The sequence below is a fragment of the Takifugu rubripes genome, chromosome 7 (assembly GCF_901000725.2).
Source record: "Takifugu rubripes chromosome 7, fTakRub1.2, whole genome shotgun sequence".
Taxonomy (NCBI): Eukaryota; Metazoa; Chordata; class Actinopteri; order Tetraodontiformes; family Tetraodontidae; genus Takifugu; species Takifugu rubripes.
Genome location: NC_042291.1, coordinates 15648644 through 15672798, shown reverse-complemented (window position 1 = coordinate 15672798; position 24155 = coordinate 15648644). Strand labels below are relative to the sequence as shown.

At 46.9% G+C, this 24155-nt stretch overlaps 4 protein-coding genes across 9 annotated transcripts; 3 read left to right on the top strand and 1 right to left on the bottom strand.

Annotated features, from left to right (window-relative positions):
• The first annotated feature begins 203 nt into the window (after window positions 1–203).
• Window positions 204–6258, top strand: rap1gapl (RAP1 GTPase activating protein-like). Of its 3 annotated transcripts, none has more exons than XM_011617063.2 (21): window positions 204–286; window positions 355–549; window positions 646–741; window positions 841–873; window positions 985–1075; window positions 1273–1308; window positions 1386–1433; window positions 1528–1725; window positions 1799–1932; window positions 2286–2364; window positions 2634–2687; window positions 2777–2860; window positions 2937–3037; window positions 3122–3251; window positions 3332–3493; window positions 5119–5190; window positions 5311–5397; window positions 5469–5624; window positions 5701–5784; window positions 5873–5892; window positions 5977–6258. In XM_011617063.2, the coding sequence occupies exons 2-21, from the start codon at window positions 539–541 to the stop codon at window positions 6020–6022; spliced, it is 1722 nt and encodes a 573-aa protein (XP_011615365.2). In that variant the 5' UTR covers window positions 204–286; window positions 355–538; the 3' UTR covers window positions 6023–6258. The 3 variants fall into 3 exon arrangements, with proteins under 3 accessions (XP_011615365.2, XP_029694536.1, XP_029694537.1); XM_029838676.1 differs by having other exon boundaries at window positions 985–1096; XM_029838677.1 differs by having other exon boundaries at window positions 985–1102; window positions 1799–1896.
• A 298-nt stretch (window positions 6259–6556) lies between these two features.
• LOC101072145 (glutathione S-transferase kappa 1) lies at window positions 6557–8568 on the top strand. Of its 2 annotated transcripts, XM_003976150.3 has the most exons (8): window positions 6557–6654; window positions 6893–6988; window positions 7059–7140; window positions 7364–7492; window positions 7591–7736; window positions 7807–7923; window positions 8064–8157; window positions 8253–8308. In XM_003976150.3, exons 2-8 carry the CDS (start codon window positions 6920–6922, stop codon window positions 8300–8302), a joined length of 687 nt encoding a protein of 228 aa, XP_003976199.1. In that variant the 5' UTR covers window positions 6557–6654; window positions 6893–6919; the 3' UTR covers window positions 8303–8308. The 2 variants fall into 2 exon arrangements, with proteins under 2 accessions (XP_003976199.1, XP_029694619.1); XM_029838759.1 differs by lacking the exon at window positions 6557–6654 and having other exon boundaries at window positions 6920–6988; window positions 8253–8568.
• A 667-nt stretch (window positions 8569–9235) lies between these two features.
• LOC101073035 (tyrosine-protein kinase STYK1-like) lies at window positions 9236–13058 on the top strand. 3 transcript variants are annotated; one of them, XM_029838716.1, is made up of 11 exons: window positions 9236–9439; window positions 9533–9725; window positions 10171–10286; window positions 10360–10530; window positions 10607–10912; window positions 10991–11172; window positions 11287–11361; window positions 11736–11944; window positions 12092–12132; window positions 12220–12316; window positions 12398–13058. In XM_029838716.1, the coding sequence occupies exons 3-11, from the start codon at window positions 10232–10234 to the stop codon at window positions 12588–12590; spliced, it is 1329 nt and encodes a 442-aa protein (XP_029694576.1). In that variant the 5' UTR covers window positions 9236–9439; window positions 9533–9725; window positions 10171–10231; the 3' UTR covers window positions 12591–13058. The 3 variants fall into 3 exon arrangements, with proteins under 3 accessions (XP_029694576.1, XP_011615368.2, XP_011615367.2); XM_011617066.2 differs by having other exon boundaries at window positions 9236–9725; window positions 10231–10286; XM_011617065.2 differs by having other exon boundaries at window positions 9236–9725.
• Window positions 13059–13104: 46 nt separating this feature from the next.
• On the bottom strand, window positions 13105–19460 carry phc1 (polyhomeotic homolog 1). The gene is made up of 14 exons (XM_011617067.2): window positions 19315–19460; window positions 18317–18440; window positions 17901–18011; window positions 17753–17818; window positions 17523–17666; window positions 17190–17360; window positions 16344–17099; window positions 16124–16259; window positions 15848–16026; window positions 15689–15752; window positions 15520–15607; window positions 14902–15070; window positions 14590–14818; window positions 13105–14510 (listed from the first exon to the last, which is right to left on the bottom strand). Exons 2-14 carry the CDS (start codon window positions 18431–18433, stop codon window positions 14359–14361), a joined length of 2382 nt encoding a protein of 793 aa, XP_011615369.2. The 5' UTR covers window positions 18434–18440; window positions 19315–19460; the 3' UTR covers window positions 13105–14358.
• Window positions 19461–24155: the final 4695 nt, after the last annotated feature.

Sequence of the window (24155 nt, the reverse complement as noted above, 5' to 3'; positions counted from 1 at the left end):
ATCACCCCCACAAAACTGCTTCAAGAAGTTTTGCAAAATGAAATTAAACAAGTGAAAAATGTAACAGTTTAAAGGTTGGCCTAAACCATCGAATATGTACAAGACGAAGTGGTGACAATGAGCTTCCTCTCTATTTCACTTTCATACAATCTCTCTCTCTCTCTCTCTCTCTCTCTCTCCTTCGCTGCCTCCCTCCCTGTCCTGAGGCGTCACCCTCCCCTGCTGTCTTTCTCCTCACCCTCGCTATGTGTCTGTCAATAATTGATGATCCTCACCGACTCAAAGGGTAACAGGTCCCAGAGAAAATGTCTCACGCATTTGTTTATTTATTTACCGCTCTGTCTTTACCCCCAGTCATCCTGAGAAACCCTCATGCCCGTTCTGCAGGCGCGTGGATCCACTGGAGTAAGGTACCCTGACGTGGACTCGGGTGCAGTTTGAGGTGGAAGTTGACGAAGCTGCTGCAGCTGTGACCATGAGTGGGTTAATGCTGCCTCTCTGGCTGCCAGCAGGACAGAGGGAGGAAGGGGAAGCTTAAATGAGTGAGAGGTAGGGGGCACAGAGGAGGAGGAGTGACAGAATGGTGGAGTGAATTAATCCGACCTGAGCCAGCCCTGATTGACTCAGTGGCAAACTGTCATGTAGAAACATTCAGAGTCGCACCAACGGCAACGAGAGCGAAAAGAGGAATGACATGTCATTCTCCAGAAAGAGAAGTTTCACTTTTGGGGCGTATGGAGGGTGAGCAATAACACTTCACAGTATTTATGGTAACAGTGTTGATGGTTGTCATTGTAAAATGTGTTCTTTATTCGTTCAACTTCCCTTTTCTTCCAACAGCGTGGACAGATTCACACACGGAGATGAGGCGAGGTGAGGCTGTATTTTCCACTTTATTGCTGCACTTTCCAGCTATCTGGCAACCTTTGGCTGCGGCACGAGGACCGATCGCATCGTCTCGGTTAAATGAACCTGTTGCTGCAGGACTGAATCGAGCGAGGACAGCATGTTGGACATCCTGGATTCTCCTGCCAGTGAGAGCAAGTCGTTTATCACCGCCAGCAGCAACCAGAGGGTGACTCCATCACCGTGCTCGGCACGAGTATAATTCAATAGACCTGATGTATTTCCATGCCGTGTTGTTCTAAGAAGTCAAGTTTCCTTTGCGCGTTGCTTGTCTTTTTCCTTCCCCTGCCTCTGCGTCTCTGTGCTTTTCTCTTTCTCTTCCCCATGTGTTCCTGCCTGACCTCAGCTGACTTCTGTTTATATTAGGACACGGAGCTGTTTGAAATCATTGAAAAGCTGCAGGTGAGTTACATTGTCATCGATCTGGTGTTGTGTCTCGGGTTCTCCGGTGTTTCTCAACATCAGGACTCGTCCATCAGGGCAGCAGGATCGATGAGCAGCGGTGTGAATTCCCCCTCCCGCTGAAGGTGCGTTTGAATCTAAAGATCTGCACGTGTGCGTTGATGTTATTCATTTTTAAACTCCTTTCATTGCCTTCTGAAGCGCACGTGTCTGTTCTAGTCTCAGGATTTGACAATCGGTGGAGACCTGCCGCTTGTTCTCCCATCGGAGTCGGGGGGCTACTGGATAGACCCCCCTTTGGAGAGGCTGGTGGATGTGAGTCCCACTTCCTGCCAGCATGGCCTCCATCCAGAGCGCTACGATATCATGGAGCGAGACGGAGAGGCCAGGATCTACCACACCTTCTTCCGCTCGCGTGTGAGTCCCACTCCCAGAGGAACACCTTATTTGTCCTTTACTGGTGTTTCCATTCTGTCCTCTTTCCCTCCAGCACCATCACTCGTTCACAGCGGCAGATCCTTGCCTGGGGCCTCTGGTTCTGTCTGTGTGTTTGGAGGAGGAGGAGAACAGGCTGCGGGTGATACTGAGGTTCTGCAGTTATTTCCCCTCTAAGGCGCCTCTCAGGTTACCGCCACAGATCATGAGAGCGGCGCTTAATCATGTGATCATGTGTGAGGAGAGGAGGAGGCGGGAAGCTCCTCTGCTGACCTCAGACCTCAGTTTAACAGGAGCATTTACAGGAGCAATTTGATTATATGGCAGCTGGTTTGGAAGACAATCATTAAGCAACAAGTGTGATGCGGAAAAAAAAATCCCTCCCTTCGGGTTGGACATAACCACGAGCTTTACAGTTGCTTTACATGTTGAGCCATATCGGTGGAGTCGTGGGCTGCATTAATGTTATCAGCAGATGTTTTCAGGTTAGATGTACATTCAGGTTCGACGTAATACACTAATCTGTGTATCACATGTCACAGGATGAAGGAGAGCACCCTGCATGGCCTTTTCTCCCTCTCTCTTTTCCCCAACATCCCCTCTGCGGTTGAATTAGCAAAGGTAACAAACACCAACGGTAATGTTGACATTTAAAACATGCTTCGCACGGCAAATAACCGGTAAGCCTCTCGTTTTGCTTCGTATCCTGTTATCAAAACATTCAGATTAAAAGGATTAAAGCCTGACATTTAGTTAGCTGCTCCTTCTTTTTGCCATTTCAAGAAACAAATTTTCGCTGCGGCCTCAAAGTTAATTTTGCAGCAGTAATTTTTAGCGAATCACAGAGTGAAACAGCACCAAAATATTCTAAAGTCCCTCATTCTCTGCAGATGCTCTGTGACCGAGTGACCGTCTCAAATTTTGAAGTGGTCTGCCACCTCAGGGTAATCCTCTAAAATTAGCAATAAATATTAAATACGCAGCGTTTATTGCCGACCGGTCTTTTCATATCTGCGTCTCACTCGTCCCTCAGGCTCCAGAACTCATAACCGCCTTCGATGAACACAGGGTGTCTCTTAATTTTAAGTTTGGCATTTTGTGTCAGACGGAGGGACAGGTATGAGACCGTGCTGCAGGTGTCAGCGCCACGGAGCCGCGTCTCCACCTGTCTGACGGCCTTAACCTCTCTGTAGGTCAGCGAGGAGGACATACTCAGCAACAACGGGGAGAGCGAGGAGTTTGTAGAGTTCCTGTCTGTTCTGGGAGAGACGGTTCAGCTGCAGGGCTTCACTGGGTAAATTCAGATTGCGTAATTTAATCTGACAAATGACAAGTGTAATAAATCAGATGATGGGATGCCCTCATTCCCTGTCTTCAGGTTCAGAGGAGGATTGGATGTGTGTCACGGTCAAACAGGAAGTGAGGCGGTCTACACTTCCTTTCATGGGAGAGAAATCATGTTTCACGTGGCAACCAAGCTGCCGTTCACAGACGGTGACCCGCAGCAGGTCAGTCAGAGCCACGTGTCCACAGCGTCCCCACTATTCGCTGCACGGAACCCTCACACACTTTTGCTTTTGTTGTGTAGCTACAGAGGAAGAGACACATTGGAAACGATATTGTAGCTCTGGTCTACCAGGAGGGCAACACCCCTTTTCTGTCTGACGTTATCAAGTCGCACTTCTTACACTGTTTTCTGGTGGTTCGAAGGATTCAGAGCACAGAGGGGATGGACAAAAGAGTCTACCAGGTGAATGGCACTCCCCACAGAGATGGATGGATGGATGGATGGATGGATGGATGGATGGATGGATGGATGGATGGATGGATGGGTGGGTGGATGGGTGGAGGGATGGATGGATGGATGGATGGATGGATGGATGGATGGATGGATGGATGGGTGGGTGGATGGATGGATGGATGGATGGATGGATGGATGGATGGGTGGGTGGATGGGTGGAGGGATGGATGGATGGATGGATGGATGGATGGATGGATGGATGGATGGATGGATGGATGGATGGATGGATGGAGGGATGGATGGATGGATGGATGGATGGATGGATGGATGGATGGATGGATGGGTGGGTGGTGGATGATGGATGGTGGTGGATGGATGATGGATGGATGGATGGATGGGTATGTGGGTGGGTGGGTGGGTGGATGGAGGGATGGGTGGATGGATGGGTGGAGGGATGGATGGATGGATGGATGGATGGATGGATGGAGGGATGGATGGATGGATGGATGGATGGATGGATGGATGGATGGATGGATGGATGGATGGGTGGGTGGTGGATGATGGATGGTGGTGGATGGATGATGGATGGATGGATGGATGGGTATGTGGGTGGGTGGGTGGGTGGATGGAGGGATGGATGGATGGATGGGTGGATGGATGGATGGATGGATGGGTGGGTGGATGGAGGGATGGATGGATGGATGGGTGGATGGATGGGTGGATGGATGGAGGGATGGATGGATGGATGGATGGGTGGATGGATGGGTGGATGGGTGGATGGGTGGGTGGGTGGGTGGATGGATGGATGGATGGATGGATGGATGGGTGGGTGGGTGATGGATGGATGGATGGATGGATGGATGGATGGATGGATGGATGGATGGATGGATGGACAACTTATTTACCCTCGTTTACGTCCATAATACACTGTAGTAATGTAGTAAAGCGAACCTACGCTACATTACCAAACGTATTCCCTCGTCTGCCTCCGTAGTAACAATACCTTTTGACATCCCATCATTAATCCAGACGCTTGAACGTGCTGTTGTAACGGGCTGAGATCAGAACCCTCATCTAACCCAATCATTGCGCGCTGGCGTGCAGCAACATTAGAGTGAGAGCGCGACGTCCCCAAACTTGGGAGCGGTCAAACCTCAGTATGCTGAAGCATTAAGAGTTCTTCTCCTGAGGAACCTGGAGGTTAAACCCAACTCCTTAACAACACTGGATAATCCCCCTCCACCAAACTTTACACTTGGCACAGTTCAGTCAGACACGTACCGTTCTCATGGCAACGGCCGAACCCAAGTGTGCGTCCTCCCTCCAGAGAACGCGTGTCCACGGTTCCAGAGCCCACTGGCAGCGTGCTTGACAGGCTCGGATGCAGCTGCTCGGCCATGGAAACCTGTTCCATGGACGTTATCCATGCTCTGTTCTTGAGTTAATCTGAATTCCACGCAGAGTTTGGAGGGTCTGTAGCTATTTACTCTGCAGGACGCTAGCAGCTCAGCAACGCTGATCCTGCCCTGAGCTTTTCTGTAGCCTCATGCAGCAGCCTGGCTGAGTGAAATTTAATTTCTTGTAGAGGAATTGATGCGTATAAGCTGGCCACCACACTATTTGTTCCTTGACAGGTGTCTGTCACGGCCAGAGAGGACGTCCCGCCCTTTGGTCCAGCTCTTCCAGATCCTCCCATCTTCACAGAGGTTTGAAATGGAGCTGTCAAGTATATCCGTCCTTCCATTAGAAACCAGTGTTTGTTGCTTTCCTTTAATACTTTCTTTTGCTTTTGATAATGTATTTTACTGTGCGTGTTTTGGTTTCAGCGATCCCTGCTGAGAGAATTCCTCCTGACCAAACTCATCAATGCAGAGATTTCCTGCTACAAGGCTCAACAGTTCAGCAGGCTGGAGGTGTGTGTGCAGGGCGACACCTTATTTTTGTTAGAAAACTAGAGTTTTCCCTTCATTTCTCTCTGAAACAGCTCCGTACACGCTCCTCCCTCCTGGAGAATCTGCAGGCTGAGTTGTCCACACGTTCCAGGTGCATGATGGGGGACCCGTCAACGTCGACCCTCGCATCCGCTGAGAGCGCGCGGGGAACTTCAGAGGGAAGCGGCGGATTTATCGAGAACTTCAAGGTAAGTTTGAAGCCTTGTGTTCCCGCATGATTTGACTTTATTTCTTTTTCCTGCTCTTCTGAACGGTCGTGTTTAGAGAGCCATCAGAGTGAGGAGCCACTCTTTTGAGACTCTCGGCGTTCCAAAGAAAGTCAGCGGAAGTACATCACAGAAGCCGAAGGTAAGATCCCTCCAAGGAGTCAAACACGTTTGGCTGAAAATAAACTCCAACGCCTGAACTGAATTTCTTTTCTGGACTTCTTTTACAGACAGAGAAAGACTGTGAGAGGTGAGATAAAAGTGGTTTTAAAAATCTCCTTTTTAACACAACTGAACAACAGATGTGATGTTCGATTGTGTCTTTTTCCGACAGTTTGGGAACTACTGAAGATCTGGGATATCTGCAAGAAGATACATAAAAGGAAATTATTACCCAAAGAGCTTAGAGAGTAAAATATATTACTAGTCTTGATTCCATTTGTAAATATATAGTATATTTGAGAATATAATTTTAATCAATGAGTGATATAGCTTAATGAAAATCTTTATATTGTGTATCAGTTGAAAATGAGATGTAAAACGCTGAGAAAGCCATAAATTCTTCGATAAATGTTTGGTGCACAGCTGCTTATAATAAATCTATACATGTGTAATGAAGAAAACTGATGGGCAATTATTCCCCAAAGAATTACATTACATACAAATTAATGCTACTATTCATGCTGACTGTGACTTAATGTTTTTATCTATTGTGGTGCTCTGACAATATAAGAATAGATTATTCCAAAACTACTCCAAGAAAACAATATATATCACATTACATTTATATATTTTTTAATGCGGTTTTAAACCCATTTTGTCAGCATTTAATTCATGACGTTACCATTCCAGTACACTAGGTGGCGGCACCCCCCTAATGAACGACTGCTTCCGTCTGTCATCAATAAAAGAAGAAGAACACTGTTGCTAATTTCGTCCTGAAGGTGGCGCCATTGCGGCTGTTTTCTGTCGTCAGTTTATATTGTTTGCTGAACGTCTCATTCATCCGAAGGTAAAACGTTTCAAGCTAACTGTGATTTGAGTTTAAATCGATCATTTAGTGATCACATTCATTCAGTAATATCACTGCACTGCTAATAATGCAGTCATTTAACTAATCCTACTTTGTAAACGGTTCTGAGCCAGTTCTTGTGAACTTTGACACACATTGGCACTGGGAGCACACGTTCTCTGTATTATTTATTCATGCGACATTTATGATCCGACTGTTCACTTTACTTTTATTTAAGCATCCTGACGTCTGAGCGGAATCCGAGATGACATCCAAGAAAGTCATCGAGTTGTTCTACGACGTGGTGTCTCCGTACTCCTGGCTGGGCTTTGAGGTCTGTCCTGCTTTTCCACATTTAGGGGAATAAGAAGAAGCTTTAAGTTGTGTTCTGTTCATGTTTACAGGTCATGTGCCGTTACAGACACGTGTGGAACATAGAACTCAAACTGTGTCCTGCGTTCCTTGGTGGCGTCATGCAAGGATCAGGTGCAAAAACTTCAAAAATTGAATGCAGAACATGTGGCACCTAAATACAGTTTGGTTCCTGATTTACATGACCCATGCATTTATATATTGATTGAAATTGATCATCATATAATGGGAAAGAGGATGTTATGATCACTACAAAAGCATTTTCAATTTACTACTGTAAATGGATACTTTGCACCTGTAAGCTCTTGTACGTCAGAACTTTTTCTTTATATTACAGGAAACAAGCCCCCTGGTGTGGTTCCAAACAAATTCATGTACATGACCAAGGACCTGAAGCGTGCAGCAGAGTATTTTGATGTTCCTTTGCAAGCTCCTGCTGATCCCTTTGAGGTCATGTTCAAAAAAGGTACATGAATCTGATCCAGTGAGATCAACTGACACGATCAGGTGTGGATCAGCAGTTCGGGCCTGCTGAAGTTATAATCTTTGGCTGTTTGCTCCCAGGCTCTCTGTCGGCGATGCGCTTTGTGACAGCGGTGCAAGAACAGGAGAAAGGAGGAGACAAGCTGGTGGAGCAGGTGTCCCGGGAGCTGTGGAGACGGATCTGGAGCGAGGACAAGGACATCACCGAAGCCGCATCGTTGGCGGAGGTGCCAACTGGTCCCGCCTGGTTCTATTTGGAGAGGTTAATAAGTGAGGCTTTTCTGTTTGTGTGCCCAGGCAGCCAAGAAAGCGGGATTGTCTGACGGCGTGATCAAAGATGCGCTGGAGACGGCCGCCTCCAAGGAGATCAAAGACAAGCTGAAAGACGCCACACAGAAGGCTCTGGACTACGGGGTCAGTCGTCCAGCAACGTTGTTATCACACGCCAGGAAAGCCAGAAAGATGCTGAACCTCAGTTTCATACGTTATTACTTTAGGTGAATCTGTTGAACCTTTTAACTGGACTATTTTCTCGGGCTGTATAACCTTCGCAGGCCTTTGGCTTCCCCCTGTTGGTGTACCACCGGAACGGAAGCCCCGAGATCTTTTTTGGATCGGACAGATTTGAGCTGTTGGCTCACTGCATCGGTGAGGAGACAGAATCATTCATATTCTCTTTAACAACGGTACCATCTCCGTTTAAATTCATGGCGCATTTGGGCTGATTTGGTTCTGTCTTTCAGGGGAGAAGTGGTTGGGACCTCGGCCCAACAACTCAGCTGCCAAACTGTGACCAGGAAAAGAAATAATGTGAACGGGAATTTGCCGCCTTTAAACGCAAATTGTTGTGCCCCGTGAAACAACGCAGCCTTTGCCGTGTTCCAAAAAAGACCTAAAATACTGTAGGACTGGTAATATTGTGCCTTTTACATTAATTTTGACTATTGAATAAATATCTAGCCTGTTAAATATTAGAATCATGCTGTCATGCAGTTTTATACATTGCTTAACATTGTTCTCAACTTTATTGACAAATAAAAGAGCAAGTGTGGGCTGTAACACCTTTGTCTCGTCAGGTTTTTATCATACTTGCAAATCACATGCATATAGTGTTACTCTGCATTTTAGTCTTCATGTGCTCACACTGATGGTACCAGACTGCATCTGTCATGTGGCATATTGCAGAGGACGGCATGTTAGCACTGAAATAGCATTAGCATTGAACTCAGAACAGCCAATTGTGAGATTTACATACACTATGTTTATCATGACGTACTAATGTGATTGTAAGCGGTTGTAAACATCAAAATATGCATAACAAATGCTGAATATTTGACAGTCTGAAGTTAATGGATGTTCACTTATCTAAAAAATGAATAATTATCTTATTCCTGCAGCAGAGTTCTGATATTTGGGTACTTTTCATCTCTGTTTTTAAGGGTTTTATATTTCATAACAAAGCCAACAGTTGATATTTAAAAAAAGGAAGTTATGAATTCTACTGTCTTGATACTTGACATGTAGTTTTAATTGTTTGCATTTAACACGCTTACAGTTAATTCAATTAAAAAGCTTCAGGAATAATTAGGAATGTGGGAATCGCCTCTATAGAAGTGCCTTTTCCCCTCCTGACTGAATACTTCAAGGCAGCAGATCCTGTCACACCAGTTCTACATGACCGTAACCAACAAAACAAAAGGACTAAAAATGACAAGGAGTGGCAGGACCAGTTTTCACCCACAAAGAGGAGGGAGGCAGGTCAGGTGACACGTCCACATTAAAGTTAAATATGGCCACAGCGCGATTAAAAGCCGGTCTAGACGAAGCAAGATGGTCACTGACTGCACCTAACGCGCACAAAAGCAGTTAAACCGAGGAGTAGATGCACAGAGAGGAGGAAGGAGGTAAACGTGAGGGAAGAGGCTCAGAGGTGCGTGTGTGTGGGGTGTGTGTGTGTGTGTGTGAGGAGGGTGGAGTCAGGAAAACACTGCGGGTGGATAAACAGCAGCACATTGATCCCCAGAGCCTGACAGATCACCAGAGAGAAACCGACAATGGAGATGTGGAACAAACCCAACTGAAGCCGGACTCTATAATCCAGCTGTGAGGATGAAGTGTGAGAGGGTGTGAGAAAGGAAAAGATGCACTCGGAATAACAGGACCAGGATTCATATTTAGCTGTTAAATTCCTTTTCTTGAGCGTAAAACCCAGCGAGGTAAGGCTTTTACTCAGCCCGTCTTTTCTGTTTCACTGTTTAATTTACAGACCGGCAGCTCAGAGGCATCAATTATTCATTTAAAGTTTGACCGCGAAGGTTCACCCCTCAGGTGTGAAGTATACGTGGCCAAAAATGCAGATCAGCAGGTTGGAACTGTTGCAAAAAGAGTTTCCTGGTGTTGCTGCAGCGTCACTTCCCCGTCGGCTTTCTGACGTACCGTCACACAGCAGAGCAAGACAAACATTAAAGACATATCTTTCTTGGCTGAGCTGTGTTTAGGGCAGTTATTAAGGGTCTGTATCAACACCTGAAGTTCCAGATCCCACATTTACTCACACACCTTCTGTGTGGAGTCCTGTTATTGTTGTTCCCAGCACAATAGGTGACGTGCATCCCCTTATTCACGTCCTCTCTGTCTCTATTACCACGTACAAAAACACAGCTGGTGTTTTCCACATCGGACCGCGTGGACGCTGATCTCCTTCGGTCTTTTCCGTGACAGGATGTCTTCGTTATCCGAAGCGGACTACCGCTGCCAGCACGGAGATACGATCTGTGGTAGGTCTCAATCAGGCGCCTCCAGGGTCGCCAGTAGAAAACAGGCCCAACAGCAACTGTGTCCGCTCTGCAGAGATCCGCGTGTACGAGCAGGAGGTCATCGTGGTGCCCGTCCTGCTGCTGGCCAGCTTCCTGGTCACCATCGTTTTCATCCTGCTGCTGCGCTTCTGCCCCGAAAAAGTCGACCGCATCCGACCAAAGGCCTCAAAGTTGCCCAACAGGAGGGTGCTGCACGGCATCGACCGTAAGCTGGAGGCGAAACGCTCCAATCAGCCGCTCTCAGCGAGACAGGTGATGACCTGGCTTCTTTCTCTCCGCAGATCCACCCGGTATCAATGTCCTGGAGCACGAGAGCATCGCTCTGGACGTCCCCATGTCCTACGCCACCTTCCACCCTCCCGAGAATTACATCTCCAAAAACCTTGCGGCGGCGCCGCCCCCCCCACCACAGCCTCCCAGTTTCACTCCCATTGTGCAGCCCAGGGAGCTTCCTCGTCAGAGGCTTCCAGAATCCTTCAATCTGGTCAACCCCCTGCCCACCACCTTCTCCCTGCCCTCCGACTCCACCGTGTCTCTCTACAGGGCCCGTATGGACAACAGGAATGTGGTGCTGCGGGTTCTGAATGGTGCGAAGGCTACTTTAGCGGTTGTTTTTCATATCCCGCGGCGTTTGTAACGGTGCCGATCCGCTCTGCCTGTTCCAGACACGGCCAACGCCACCGAGAGACACAGCTTCCTGAACTTTGCATCCTTCTTGGCCCAGCTGGGTCCGCATCCCTTCCTGCCGGAACTCCTTGGCGTGGTGTCGCTCCGGGCTCCGTTGGTGACGGTCATGGAGGAGCTGGAGAACAGGGACCTGCTCAGCTTCCTGTGGCGATGCAGAGAGGTACCACCCGCCATCTGCCCGAGTTTTAAAGTCCAAATCACACGTCCACACATATAAAAGGGGCATTTATCCAACAAGTAAATAAGATTTGTGTATTTTTGGGGCTTTTTGAAGGAAAATGTGACTCCACCATGTGAGATGACGGAGAGGCGCATATTTACCATGGCCAAGCAGGTGGCCTCGGCACTGGTCAGTATATAAAACAACGTCTCCAACTGGTTCAGACCGCAGGTTTGAGTTTAAAATCCCTAAAAATGAATGAGAGAACACGCTGAGCAAAGGAGAGTTTGATTTGTTTTATTCATTTCTCGTCTGCTTGACCACTTTATCCCTTTCGTGGTCACGGGGCGGTTGCACATATGGGCAGAACTTACTCTTGGATGAGTCGCGATTTTATTTCAGGGCCCAAAGTCAGCATTTGTGGGTTCGGTACCTTGCTCAAGGGCACCCTTCCCCTGCTACCAGAACACTTTCCAAGTTTTCCCACTAATTACTAATCTCTCCTCCGTCGGTCCGGAGGAGGCGTGTTTAATCCCGACACCTGTCTCTCCGTCCACAATCAGGAGTTCCTTCACAGTAAAGGTCTGCTCCATGGGAACGTGCGCGCCCGCAACGTGCTGGTCAGCAGGGACTTCACAGCCAAGCTGTGGGGCCTGCATGGCGTTTACAGCAGGAAGGACCAGGGAGCCGCCAGGAGAGACGACCCCAGCATGAAGAAATGGCAAGCGCCCGAGATTTTAGCCAAGAGGCCCGCCGGTCCGAGCAGCGACATGTGAGCTTTAGCTTTAGAAAGGGTTGAACTCCTGAATAGATGCTTCTGCTGATGCTTGAACTCCTGAATAGATGCTTCTGCTAATGCTTGCGGACTATGATTTTGTTACTTTTTGCCTCTAATGACTCTTATTTTGTCTCCTTCCAGCTGGTCCTTTGGAATCTTACTGTTCGAAATGGTGTCACTAGGTAAGCACTCATCACTGAACAGAAATAAAACCGTTGCCATGACCACCACTGCTAAGAGAGGTCCGAACCTTTTCCTCTTCCGTCCAGGTGAAGCTCCGTTCGCAGAGATCCCAGCCAACGAGCTTCTGCAGTTCCACCAACGAGGGAAACCTCTGAAGAGGCCGTCTAACTGCTCCAACGCGCTGTGAGTACTCGCTTGTGTCTGAGGAAACGCTGTGGATGAACCAAAGGAGGCTCAAGTCTGGTCCCTCCTCCTCCTCCTCAGGTACTCCTTCATCAAGAGCTGCTGCCAGTTCAAGGACCTGGATCGACCCTCCATGGTGGAGATGGGCCGCAAACTCCTCTCAGGGGAGAAGGGCGCCTCGGATAAAGCCATCAAGGCTTCGGAGAAGATGAGCATAGAGCAGTATCTGCTGGAGGCAGGTTACGGGGAAACCAACAGCTACACGGTTTTCTGAAGCGCACGTGCTTTTCTGTGCCAACGGAATAAAACCATTTAAATGCACTACTCTCCTCATCACACCCCAATGGTGCACTTTCACAGAACTGAGGTGCAATAAGATTGTACAAGACTCAGTTTGAGAGCTTTGGAAACACAAGTTATTTTATTACATTACGTATTATTCTGAAATGGCAGATTTATGCTGGATAAGTTATGGAGCCTCAGGAGACTTTTTATTGACCCAGTTTGTCTCTGGGGAGACGGAGACACAGCTGTACGTGTGAACCCTACTAATGCACAGACGCTTCACCGTGAACTTGTAGTTCCAAAATATGTGGGTTTACAATGAAAATGAATGATTCTTATTCCATGTGTCTGGTTATATTTCAGACTAATTTATGCAAATGAAGGAGCTGTGATGTATTTATGTATCTATGCTGTTTATATACGAGTCGGGAATTAAACAGATTTTTCTCTTTCTTCACATTTGTGAGTGGAGGTCATTGAGGTCAAAAGAAGACGCATCCAGAAACAGGGACTTTTTTTATTGGAGTACTGCATAAACGTACACTCAGCCCTTTAGTGGAAACCACGTGGAATACCTATTCTCAGGTAGTGAGGTTGATTAAAGCTACTAAAACTATCATACTCGTGAAAAACAACTTCAATTATAGTAGAAAAAATAGTAAAGATACAAAACTAAAGGTTTCTTGAAATGGACTTGGGTTAAAGAGTGACCTTTGTTATAAGGAACTGGAATCAGCATTAATGGTTTAATAAGGACTAAGACACTGAAATATCCAAGACTCCTTTCACACATGCAGCGCACAGCAGGAGAATCTTTAGCTGCGTTCACACATGCTGATAGATGTATATTTAAATCGCTCTCCTGGCGTGCATGTGTGGAACAAGCTTGACTTAACTAAAGTTGCAGCACCATTTAGAAATACAGCAAAAGGATGACGTTGAACCCAGCCGGCGACCAGTCTGAGCGAGCAGCAATGATCACCGCACGCTGGTATATTTGCAGTTTCATTGACGTATACTTACAGTATACAGGTATTTACAAAGGCCTCTACGTACAGTTAGAGCCACAAGTGTTGGAACAGTGACTTTTAACCATTCTGTCTCTACACCACCGCAGTGGGTTTAAACTCAAACATTTAACAAGTGCAGAGGTTTCACAAAAATAGGACATTTCCAACCAACCCTTAGAGCCTTTAAGGACTTTTAAAAGCAAACAGACTTAATAGCCTCATTAAGCAGATTAGCCAAGTCATTTTCCAGAGGTGAGCAGAAACTGAAGGTTTGGAGACAAACTCCAAATTTGAGCTTCAGAAGTGACCTAAAATAACCTTAAATAAGCCTCCTGGTATTAAAAACTGTGGTTACCTTTAAAGTGAATGCAATACGTTTGTGAAACCGCCGAGACTGAAGCGGCAACTCTGCACTTGGATCAAATCTTGGTGTTTTTCATCCCCTGAGGTGGTGTAGAAAAAAAAAAGTTCCTGTCCAAGTACGACTGGACCCAACTCTGAAGTAACGGATGAAAAACTTGATAAACACTACTGGCACTTCTGGCTGTTCACCCACCCAGGACTGTGCACGTATGGGCTCTTTCCCACATTCAACATCCACAATGTAAACTACTGACCTCCGTATCTCCTCTTTGTTTTTTAACATTCTCACAGAGACTAATCAGTCTCCTCTCAATAAGACGAGCAGGTCCAGACGTTCCCTCGGGGACCGAAACCTCCCCCGTTCCTTTGGGAGCTTTGTTGGCGTCACTCGCGCAAAGTGTTGATCGAGGCACAGATCTTGAGGGCGGGACCCAGTTTGATGTTCATGGTGGAGATGAGATGCTCCTCTCGCAGCAGCAGCAGCGCCTGCCCATCGATTTCCTGCGACAAGAACTGAGCCGCCAACTCCTCGCAGCCTGAACACAAACGCGGGCGGGTCGACTTCAGACGAAGGTGAGAGAGATGGTGGACCTCCTCACGGGAACGCCGACTTACCTTGAAGCGAGGAGATGAACCTGCAGACTTCTTCCACGCTCCACTGGGCAGGAGTCGCTGAGAGGAAGCTTGACCCCTCTATTTGGTTACAAGGAGCCGGGCTGTCAGGAGGAGCACCTTGCCCGGGTTTCGAGCAGGAGAGCGAAGAGCTTGGGGACAACGAAGAAGAATCCTCCTCCTCTTCGCCGTCGCTGGATACGTCCTCCGAGCGGCTGGACTCAGAGTTAGACTGCACAGATACAGAAGAAACTACGTGGTGACAAGGCAAAAAACATTGGTGGTCCAACCCCATAATTGCTGATGCTTTCATACCTTGACCAGTAGATGCCTGCCTGAGATCTTATTAGAAGCGTTACTGGAACTCCGGCGAGGGGGGCCGCGTCGTTTGCCGGTGCTCTCGGCGGGGGCGGGGGGCGTGGCAGCGGCTGCCGCAGTTCTGCCTCTGCTGCTCTTGAAGTGTTGGCTGCAGCTGACATTGTACCTGCGAGACAGGAACAAGTTGAATGTCCCGATGCAATAAAAGCTCGTCTTTTCTCCGTCTCTGTCGGTGGAAGTTGCCTGGAAACAGCAGCGATGGAGGAGCTGGCCGGTGGAGGGACTCGATTAAACGATACCTCAGTTTGAGCTGAACTTGCCTGGTCGTCCGCACACATCTGTGTCAGCCATTGTTTGCATTTCTCCTTATCTGCTCATACTATCATCAAGCTTTTTAGTGAGTGTAAACACCAACTTTGGTGATGTTGTCCTGTATTTACTGTGTTAATGGGGATTTTTGTGGAGGCAAGTCAGATCTTAGGTTTCCATTGGTTTAGAAACCCTGCCTGGGTAAATAAGGGCACCTCCATGATGTGAATGACAGTAAATCAGATTGTATACAGGCGTACGGTCGTCTGTCGTCCTCACCGTGCAGTGTTTTAGAGTGAAGCTTACCTCTTTGCACAAGTATTGGAACAGAACCGTTTTGATCCTCTGAACTGGCTGGCTGGGGCGAGGTTCCCACAATATTCACACTTTAACACTGGATTAAATAAAAGAAAGAGAACATATTACAGGCATGATCCACATGTCGTCATGCAACCACACTTGTTTCAATGCTCACACGCAGGTCCGTTTTCCGAGCGACCGGCGAGGGCAAAATCTCTGTCTTTGAGGAGACCAGCAACCTGTCTCGTCAAAAACATAAGAAAAAAAGTTGAAAGGAACCGTTTGTGGGATTTATTTCACTCCATCCCAAGTCAACCGTCCTCAGGACACTCACAGGGAAGGGCTCGGCCCCCTCTTGGATCACAAAACCCTCGATCAGGTGAGTAAGGACTTGAGGTTTGACCACAGCCTGGGGAACAGGCGCTCTGTCTTTGTCGCCCAGGCCAACTCTCGACAAGGGGGGAGGCAAGGACAAGGTAGGAGGAGACGGGAAGGCAGCTGCTGCAGAATGGGCTGCGGAGGACCGATGGGGAACGAGACAATGAAATAAGACGAATTACAAACCCCTGCTGTGACTAATGCTTGATTCGGGGACAGAAAATCGACAAACCTGACTCCTTTGTAGGGGCAGGAGACAAAGGAGGAGCAGAATCTTCCATTGGAGCAGACTCTGAGGACTCTGTTGCCATCTCATTCGCTGGGTCGCCGTCAGACTTTCTCTTCAAAGAGCCGATAGCCGGTTTTATCTAATGGTCAATGTGAGGAAGAGACAAAGAAAAGCTTATTTTATTCTGGTTTATCCATCAAAGACCCCTTTATCGGTCACTTACCGTAGTGTTGGTGTTGGCAACTGCATTAACATTCGCGCTGGTTGTACCATCCTGACCTGTGCCTCCTCGTACCTGCGCCAGGGCCACGGCCTGCGCTGCTAATCCCTGCCTCGCTCCCACAAGCTGCACTGGAATGTGAGGAGCGTTGTGTCCGGCAGATGCGGCCTGGGCGTTGCTGGGTGGCGCTGGGAGGATGGGAGTTGGGTGTCGGGGGGGAATCTGTGCAGGTAAACGGTGACCCTGGGCTGTCTTGGGCTGGATGGGCACAGGGCCTTTGTCCGCCGCAGCGCTGGCTTGCTGCAAGGGTTGCACCACCAGAGTCTGCGTGTTAATGTTGGCTTTCGTGGTCACCGGGCCGATGGAGTATCCCTGGGTAGTGGTGGGAACGTTTGAGGTGGGCACCAGGATCACAGGCGCAGCGGAGGAGGACAGCAGGAGCTGGGAGAGCGGGAGTGCTGGAGAGGAGTTGGAGGAAGGAGCTACAGAAGCAGCCGGAGTAACGCTAATGGGAGCCTGGTTTCCAGTCTTTACCGCCATGGTGCTGCCAGCGGACTGCTGGGTAAAGTTACTTTTGGCCACTTGCTGTTGCCGTTGTGGCTGCACCTGTTGTTGCTGGGATGTCTGATTGAAAGCCTGCTGTTGTTGCTGTAGATGCTGCTGCTGACCAAGAGGAAAGCTGGTGGCATCTTTTCTCTCTGGAAACTCAGATTTCACTGCAACCGCTCTGGGGGCACAGTGCAGGGCCAGATTCTGCACCTGATGGGTCAAGATAACAGGAGCGTGTTGGGCTGTCTAATTTATACATATAGCAATTATAACATACTCTGAAATGTAGCGGTTTGAGACCTGATCGTTGTCAGACTGCGTGTTTGGTGAAGCAACTTCATGCTGCTGCTGCTGCTGCTGCTGTTGCTGATGGGGCTGTGTCTGAGCCACTGTTGCTACGGTGGCTGTTGCCGTACCGCCGGGCATGAAGATGAGCTGAGAGGCAAGAGGAGCTCGGAGAGAGCGGTTGACCTGTGTAGAGCAGAGTCGATGACTTATAGGAGGACCTAACCACACCTTTTATTTAGCACAAAAATCTTCACATGAAAATGTTGCCTAATAAAAAAAAAACCCAATAACTCAAAGATTGAAAGCTACAAAAAGAGAAAGCATTTGCTTCCCTCCAACACTCACTCTTAGATACATCTGACCCTGGCCCGCAGAGTTTCCACCCAGCAGCACCGACTGATTGAGAGCAGTAGTCGTTGCAGAGGTTGCTGGGCCGTGGGGACGGGGGCTCGTCATGGTGCCTCCAGCAGAAGTGGTGCTTAGGTTGACCTGTGCAGAGGAGGAAATTGATTCCATTTTAATAAAACTTTTATTAAATACAGCTCTCTATTTAAATAAAAATACAAAGAACTTACAGTAGTTGCTGCCTGAGGGTTGCTGTTGCTTGCTGTAGAAGACTGCCGACTGGCTGCCAGCGTGGCCTTGAAAGGAGAAAATGAAGTCGTTGGTGGGAGAAGGACTTATCTGGGGTTTGACTTTGCTTTTACATTATTTCATTGTTACCTGTTGCACAGCAGCCAAGTTTTGGAGTTGGGCATTGCTGATTTGCTGCTGCAGCATGAGCTGTTGGAAGTACTGGGCTGCATTCGGCTGTCTTTGTAGCGCCTGGAGAGCCTAGACAATCACAAGAAAGACCAGTCAAATTCATTTTTACATGCTGGTAGTCACAGTAAAATGGTTGACAGTGTCGTTAATTTAATTGTTTTATTGAGCTTCCTGTCTCTTTGTTGTAATCACTGTTGTGGCTTAATGGTGAGCTTCTGTTTGTGTCATTTGAAACTCCAACTGTTGTCGACTGTTTTGGCCATAAAACGACTGAATCAAGGATAGTAGATCAGATCTATCGCTGTTGTTCTTTAAAAGGTAGATGACATATGATTTAAAAGGCACTGAACCAACAATTCAATAACCACACCCACCTGTACAGCTTGTCTCTCATAGAGAGACATGTGTGCTATTTGGGGCGCCCGAGAGTTTCCACTCGTCTGAGAAGTTCCATTAGTAGTGCCTGTGTTTTGTTCGTCGCCAGCGTCCATATCAGTTCTGCAACAGACAAAAATAACACCTTAAGAAATTGCTGCTGATACACAATGCTGCTGGGAACATAATCAATAACCGCCAGCTCAGAAACAATCTGAACAATGGTAGATTTTATTTACATGGGCAAACTACACTTTATTTTAATAGGTTTAAGCAGTATAGGAAGCAGTTTAATGACAGGAGTATGTGCAGAACTGGAGCAGTTGTGACTGCTGAGTGTCTCCCATCCAGCACAATAAAATATTTTAATGCACCTTTAATGTATTCATTCATTAAATGCATAAGAAATGGCCACAGCCAATGTTTTCGTTTAATTAAAAGGGAAGACAGCATTTAGGGAAAGTCTTCTAAATGAAATGTGTTTAAAATGTTGAGTTTAGAATGGAAACGGCTACAGATTGAAACAGCCCACGACTTGAATTCACTTTTTAACAAAGACTACATTTGAGCTTTGCTTTTTTTTTAAGTTAATACGCGTGGTGTTTAGTATCTCTGCAGTGTTTTTACAATCAAACAAGGTGCCAGTATGATAGATGAATGGAAGAGAAAGAACAACATGGAGGAAAGCTCAGAATACCAAGAGAGAGACTAGCTGGTTGTTCTAATTGTCTCCTCGTTAACAAACCCAGCTATAGGCAAGTCTGATTTCCACGAAAAGAAAAAAGTTAGTTTTGAATTCATAAGTGCCTTGCAGGAAAAATGCAGAGGCTTTCTGTTTGCAGCGAACATCAAAAGGAACGTGACAAGAACGTTTGCACCGTTTAGTAAAGAAATATAGGCTAGCTTACTAGCAATGTTAGCTGTTTACTCCAGGCTTTTTACAAGTTGACAATCAACAAGTCACCGCTTTATTTTGCATTAAATGCCGTGAGTTTACCTGTCCTTGGCCCTTGCTTAAATGCAGACTGATCAGACGCTTTCCATAGATCTCAGGTTTGGCTACAAATACGAATATTTTGCCTCCATCAAAGCCCCGCCCCTTAACGACGCCTTTTCTTCTTCTTTGTGTTTGTTCTTTTTCGCTCGCTCTGCTTCCTCTGCAGTTTTGGTGTTTAGTGGTAATTAACGTTTGGTGCGTTGGCGCCACCAACAGGCCTGGAAGCGAATGGCCAGCATTTAGAACTACGGCCGTCATTTCTTTTCGGGCATTTGAAGACCCAGTTTGTGACCACTCGTTTTAGGTACCATATCTTCTCCTAAAATGCTATTTCGCAAATCTTTATTTAGCATGTTGAACATTTCACATTTCCATTGAAATTTAATCCATGGTGCACATCACATGTTTAATAACGTCACTGCATAAATTCTCGATCTATAATGCCTGGGAATTATCTGAGAATGAAAGCTCAAAAAATAATTTTCCAATTATCTCAATCGTATTACTTGCTTTACCTTTAGGTTGCAGGATGTAAAAACGTCTGAATGCTGTACAGGTTTCAAAAATAAGTGTTTTTGTGACGGTGCCTCGTTTATTTATTTACCAATTCCACCTGTTACCACTGGGTGTCGCTGTTTCAACAGTTATCGCCTCGCCGCTGCTCAACGGCCTGACAGATACAATGATGACAGTTCTGCATTAGACTCTCCACACATTTGTAAGAAAGAATGGATTATTTTTAAGCACCAGGAGTAGAGATTAAAGTGGCTTTGGCAAGGAAAGGCGACAAGTGGAAATGAGAAGAACCTCATTAACTTAGATTTATGATTGTGCTGGAAGATAAGATCATTATAAGTGGATATTAACCTCAGACACTCAGTCATTTATCTTGCATTTACAGCCCCATTGACATTGGTCTTCATCAGTGTCCTTGTTGTTGCTACCTTTCCCCACTTTTGCAGTATATTTTCTCCTTTTTTCTCCTCTCTCAAGGATCTTATCTGCTCTCCTGATATTAAAGATTCTGAAATTAGTGAAAATGTGGATTTAATTACTCCAGACTGATTTACATCATGACACCAAGCAGCAGAAGAGAACGTTAAAAGTCACTTTTATGTCAGTATTTACATTGACGAGAAAGAGAAAAAACCTGCCCCATCACAGGGCTCAAACCCACAACCCTGAGATTAAGAGTCTCATGCTCTGCTGACTAAGGTTGCTGGAAATCTGGTTGCTGACCAAGTAGTGGTTAACCAGTGACGCAGGCATCCACATTTCAAACACTTGTGTTGAAGAACGTTTCCTCTTGTGTCTGTTGACAGTTATACTCGTTATCGCTCTCATTGACCTTATCAATTAAATGATAAAGTTGTGAGTGATGGTCTGCCTGTGCTAACCCTACAGATGAAGCCTTTACCAGCTGTTTCAGCTCCCCAGTATCAACCGCGTGTGATCTCCGGTTGGGAACAGACGCCCTGATAACAGATGGTGCCAGATCACACCAGGTAACGCCCACCAGAGGCCTTTATGTGACCCCTTTCAAAAATCTGTAGATAAATTCTTCACCTATAGATCAATAAACACTTCCTAAAAAAATCTAACTGCGTCGCCATTGGGAAGATGCATGTGAGGGGCGACTGTGGTTTGGCGGACACCTACCAGGTTAATCAGTCATTTTAAAGGGACTCACTAAAGAGTGAGTCCTGTTTCATCTTTCAGAGAAAATAACCAGACCACTAAGATAAGACAAAAAGGAGATAGCATTGCCAGGATGGAGGACCGAGTAGCAAAAGTTTCAACCCTCTTCATTATACGGTCTTTACTTTCATTAAAAGTGGATCCGAGGTGATCTAGAGATGTGTTGATACGCCAGCATTATGAGCAAATAACTAAATATTCATCCCTGCATGATAATGAGTCACAACATTCCTTTTCCTTTGCCAGGATTGTTATGGGGGGAAATGGTTAACGAAATTGTGCCCAGCGAGAGAAGAAATGTCTGTCTGTCTTCAATCTGAGCACCGGGCTCGTTCATCCACGCTGAGGATCCTTGGCAACGGTGGCATCACTAAACAAAAGCAGCCAGATCAGGATATTGCTTCTGTCGAGACAAAGACGAGCAAGAACATTCTGGAGCAGAGGTTAGAGGAGGAAATAAGCTGAAAATGAATTCCTGGAGGCAGATTCAGCTGTGGAAACAGTGTTGGTGCATCAGATATCAATTAGATAAACACTTATCCTGGGAAACCTGCCGAACAATGGCTACAAGCCGAGGCCTCGTTCTCTCCCTCTCTCTGGCTTTCTCACCGCGCGTGTGCACGTGTGTGTACAGAACCCTGACAGCCGATCAGTCAGTAACGTCCGAGGGGCCTTCCAGTCGTCTCGTTCCACTTGCGTCCAAAGTTTTAATTAAAAACCACGGCGGCGCTTTCATGATTGGGTCCTAACAAGGTATGCCCTACTTTATCAGGCCAAAGGTCACCATCAGAGTCTGTAATCCAGATTTTTATGACATTCTTGGTTTGTACAAAGCCTTCATTCAGCGCGCCTCCGGTCTACAGTAAGACCCCTGTTCCAGATGATGAATCTCAGGGAAGACCAATGATGTCGAGTTGAGAGATTCTCTCCGCTGGGACGACAGTTTACATGAGGAAAATACGCCAACAAATCTCTTTTGACTTTCGTACAGCATCATTTTGGGTTTTTTTTTTCAGTCTGTGGTGATTTACGTGTTTATGTTTGGGTAAAAGAGGTGAAATTCAAGTTCATCATCCTCTGGGAATGAACCATACCGGTCGAGCATATGTGCGCGTGTGTGTGTGTGTGTGTGTGTGTGTGTGTGTGTGTGTGTGTGTGTGTGTGTGTGTGTGTGTGTGTGTGTGTGTGTGTTTGGTATGCCTTCATGTGTACTATTCTTGACTAGGGTTTCAGGCCTCTGACGTTCCTGGGTGGTCCGACTGCTTTTGCCACAGTAGATGGGGGCACTTCCCGTGGGTTGTGAGGAGATGTGCACATTGGCCTGTGCAGGCCGGCACCTCTGGAGGATGTTTAATGACACCCACCTGTCATCTCACTGTCAATTCGACTGTTTGTGCAATCGGGACGACCCTGAAAATATGGCTCTCGTCAAGCTGTCTCCCTCCGCCGCCCCTGACCTGCTGCGTGGTAATATTACCCCGACCAGATCGCAAATCACCCATTCTGACTCCTGCGATAGACTCCCGAGTACACTTTTGCCCGCACATAAGTCATCTGTCAGACGTCGGCGTGGCTGTGCGGCGGCCCCGGGGGGCGCACAAACCCAGCCGTTCGCACACAAGCCCGACTTTTAGCTCGTTAGACGTGTTAAAAAGGTTTTAGAGCTCCAATTAATTCTGATGGATGAAGTGCAGTCAGGATGCCATGCAGCCGTATGTGTGTGTGTGTGTGTGTGTGTGTGTGTGTGTGTGTGTGTGTGTGTGTGTGTGTGTGTGTCGGGGGGATCCCAAGCAGCTTCTCCTGGTCCTTGTTGCACTCTCAACAACCTGTGGGGACAGGATGTTGCTTTTCAGAGCTTCTTGTGATTTTTTTTTCTGTGCACACTGGGTTGTTTGGCTGTTCACCTTTTGGTGAGCTGTGACAGTGTTTTATGAGCTGCACGTACGGTGTGAGTGTCTGGTGGTATGTGTGAAGAGTTCTGAGAATGTGTGTTTTTAGTCTGGTGTGTGTGTGTGTGTGAGTGTGTGTGTGTGTGTGTGTGTGTGTGTGTGTGTGTGTGTGTGTGTGTGCGTGCATCTGTACGTTTTTTTTTTATTTTTTATGAGGGTCCGGCGCAGACCTGGGGCGTTTTTGAAGGGGGCCAGACAGCTGTCTTTTACTGCCCCAGGGGGCAATAAACCGTGAGGGAGGGAAAGTTATTTAGCCCTTTTATTAGGGAAGAAAAGAAAGGTGGAGGCGCTATTGAGGTCAAACTGTTATTCCGCACAGCTGCAGGACAAAAGGAGAGGCATGAAATCATGAAGTACCTGAAAGAATCCATCTCTTCTGGGTTTGTAACTGTTGGACGGTGGCGTGCGACCCAGGCTCATCCGTCTTCCCCATCAGGCCTTTTTTCCTTCCTCTCCTCTCTTGTTAAGCACATCTGCTGTCAATCAACTGGAACCTGCAATTCTGTGACTGGCATTTCCTGCTGTGGAGGACACGCCCCCGCATGATGATTGGTCCGTTATCAGCAGCCCAAGACGACCTTTGTTTTTCTTATCACCCTTTTAGTTGCCCTGACAACAGATATTCCACAACTCAACAAGTTTAGGAGACAGTGCCAGAACCACTCTCATTACACAGCTAGTCAAATTTGTTGCCTTAGCACTTTAAAGGGAGGAACTTATATGTATTTGTACGAGGAGATAAGGGAAATAAACATCTGTGCCACGTTGTATATATTTTTAATGTGTTTTAGAACATTAAAAAACCTATAACTATTAACTTTGTGTGTTTTTCTTACTTAAAAAAGGAAACATGTCTTCTTTTCTAAACCTTGCAGACTTTGAATTTAAATAAAGGGCACATTAAAGGGAAAAACCCCTGATGTAGCAGTCGCTCTGCTGCCAGGGCCAGAAAAAGCTGCAAGATGAGCAGATCCACACGACTGAAGCGGAGAAGCAGAGGGAAAATCTCAAATGGAAACCTTTTTCCAGGAAACGTAATTATTATTATCCCAGACAGCTGACAAAAAGACTGAAATAAGGCTGAGCCCTTTATGCAGACATGTTCTACAGCTATACTCACGAACTACCACAGGCATTAGTCAAATCCTTTATTGGTCCTACATTTGTTCAGGAAAGAAGAGCCGAGGTCCAAAC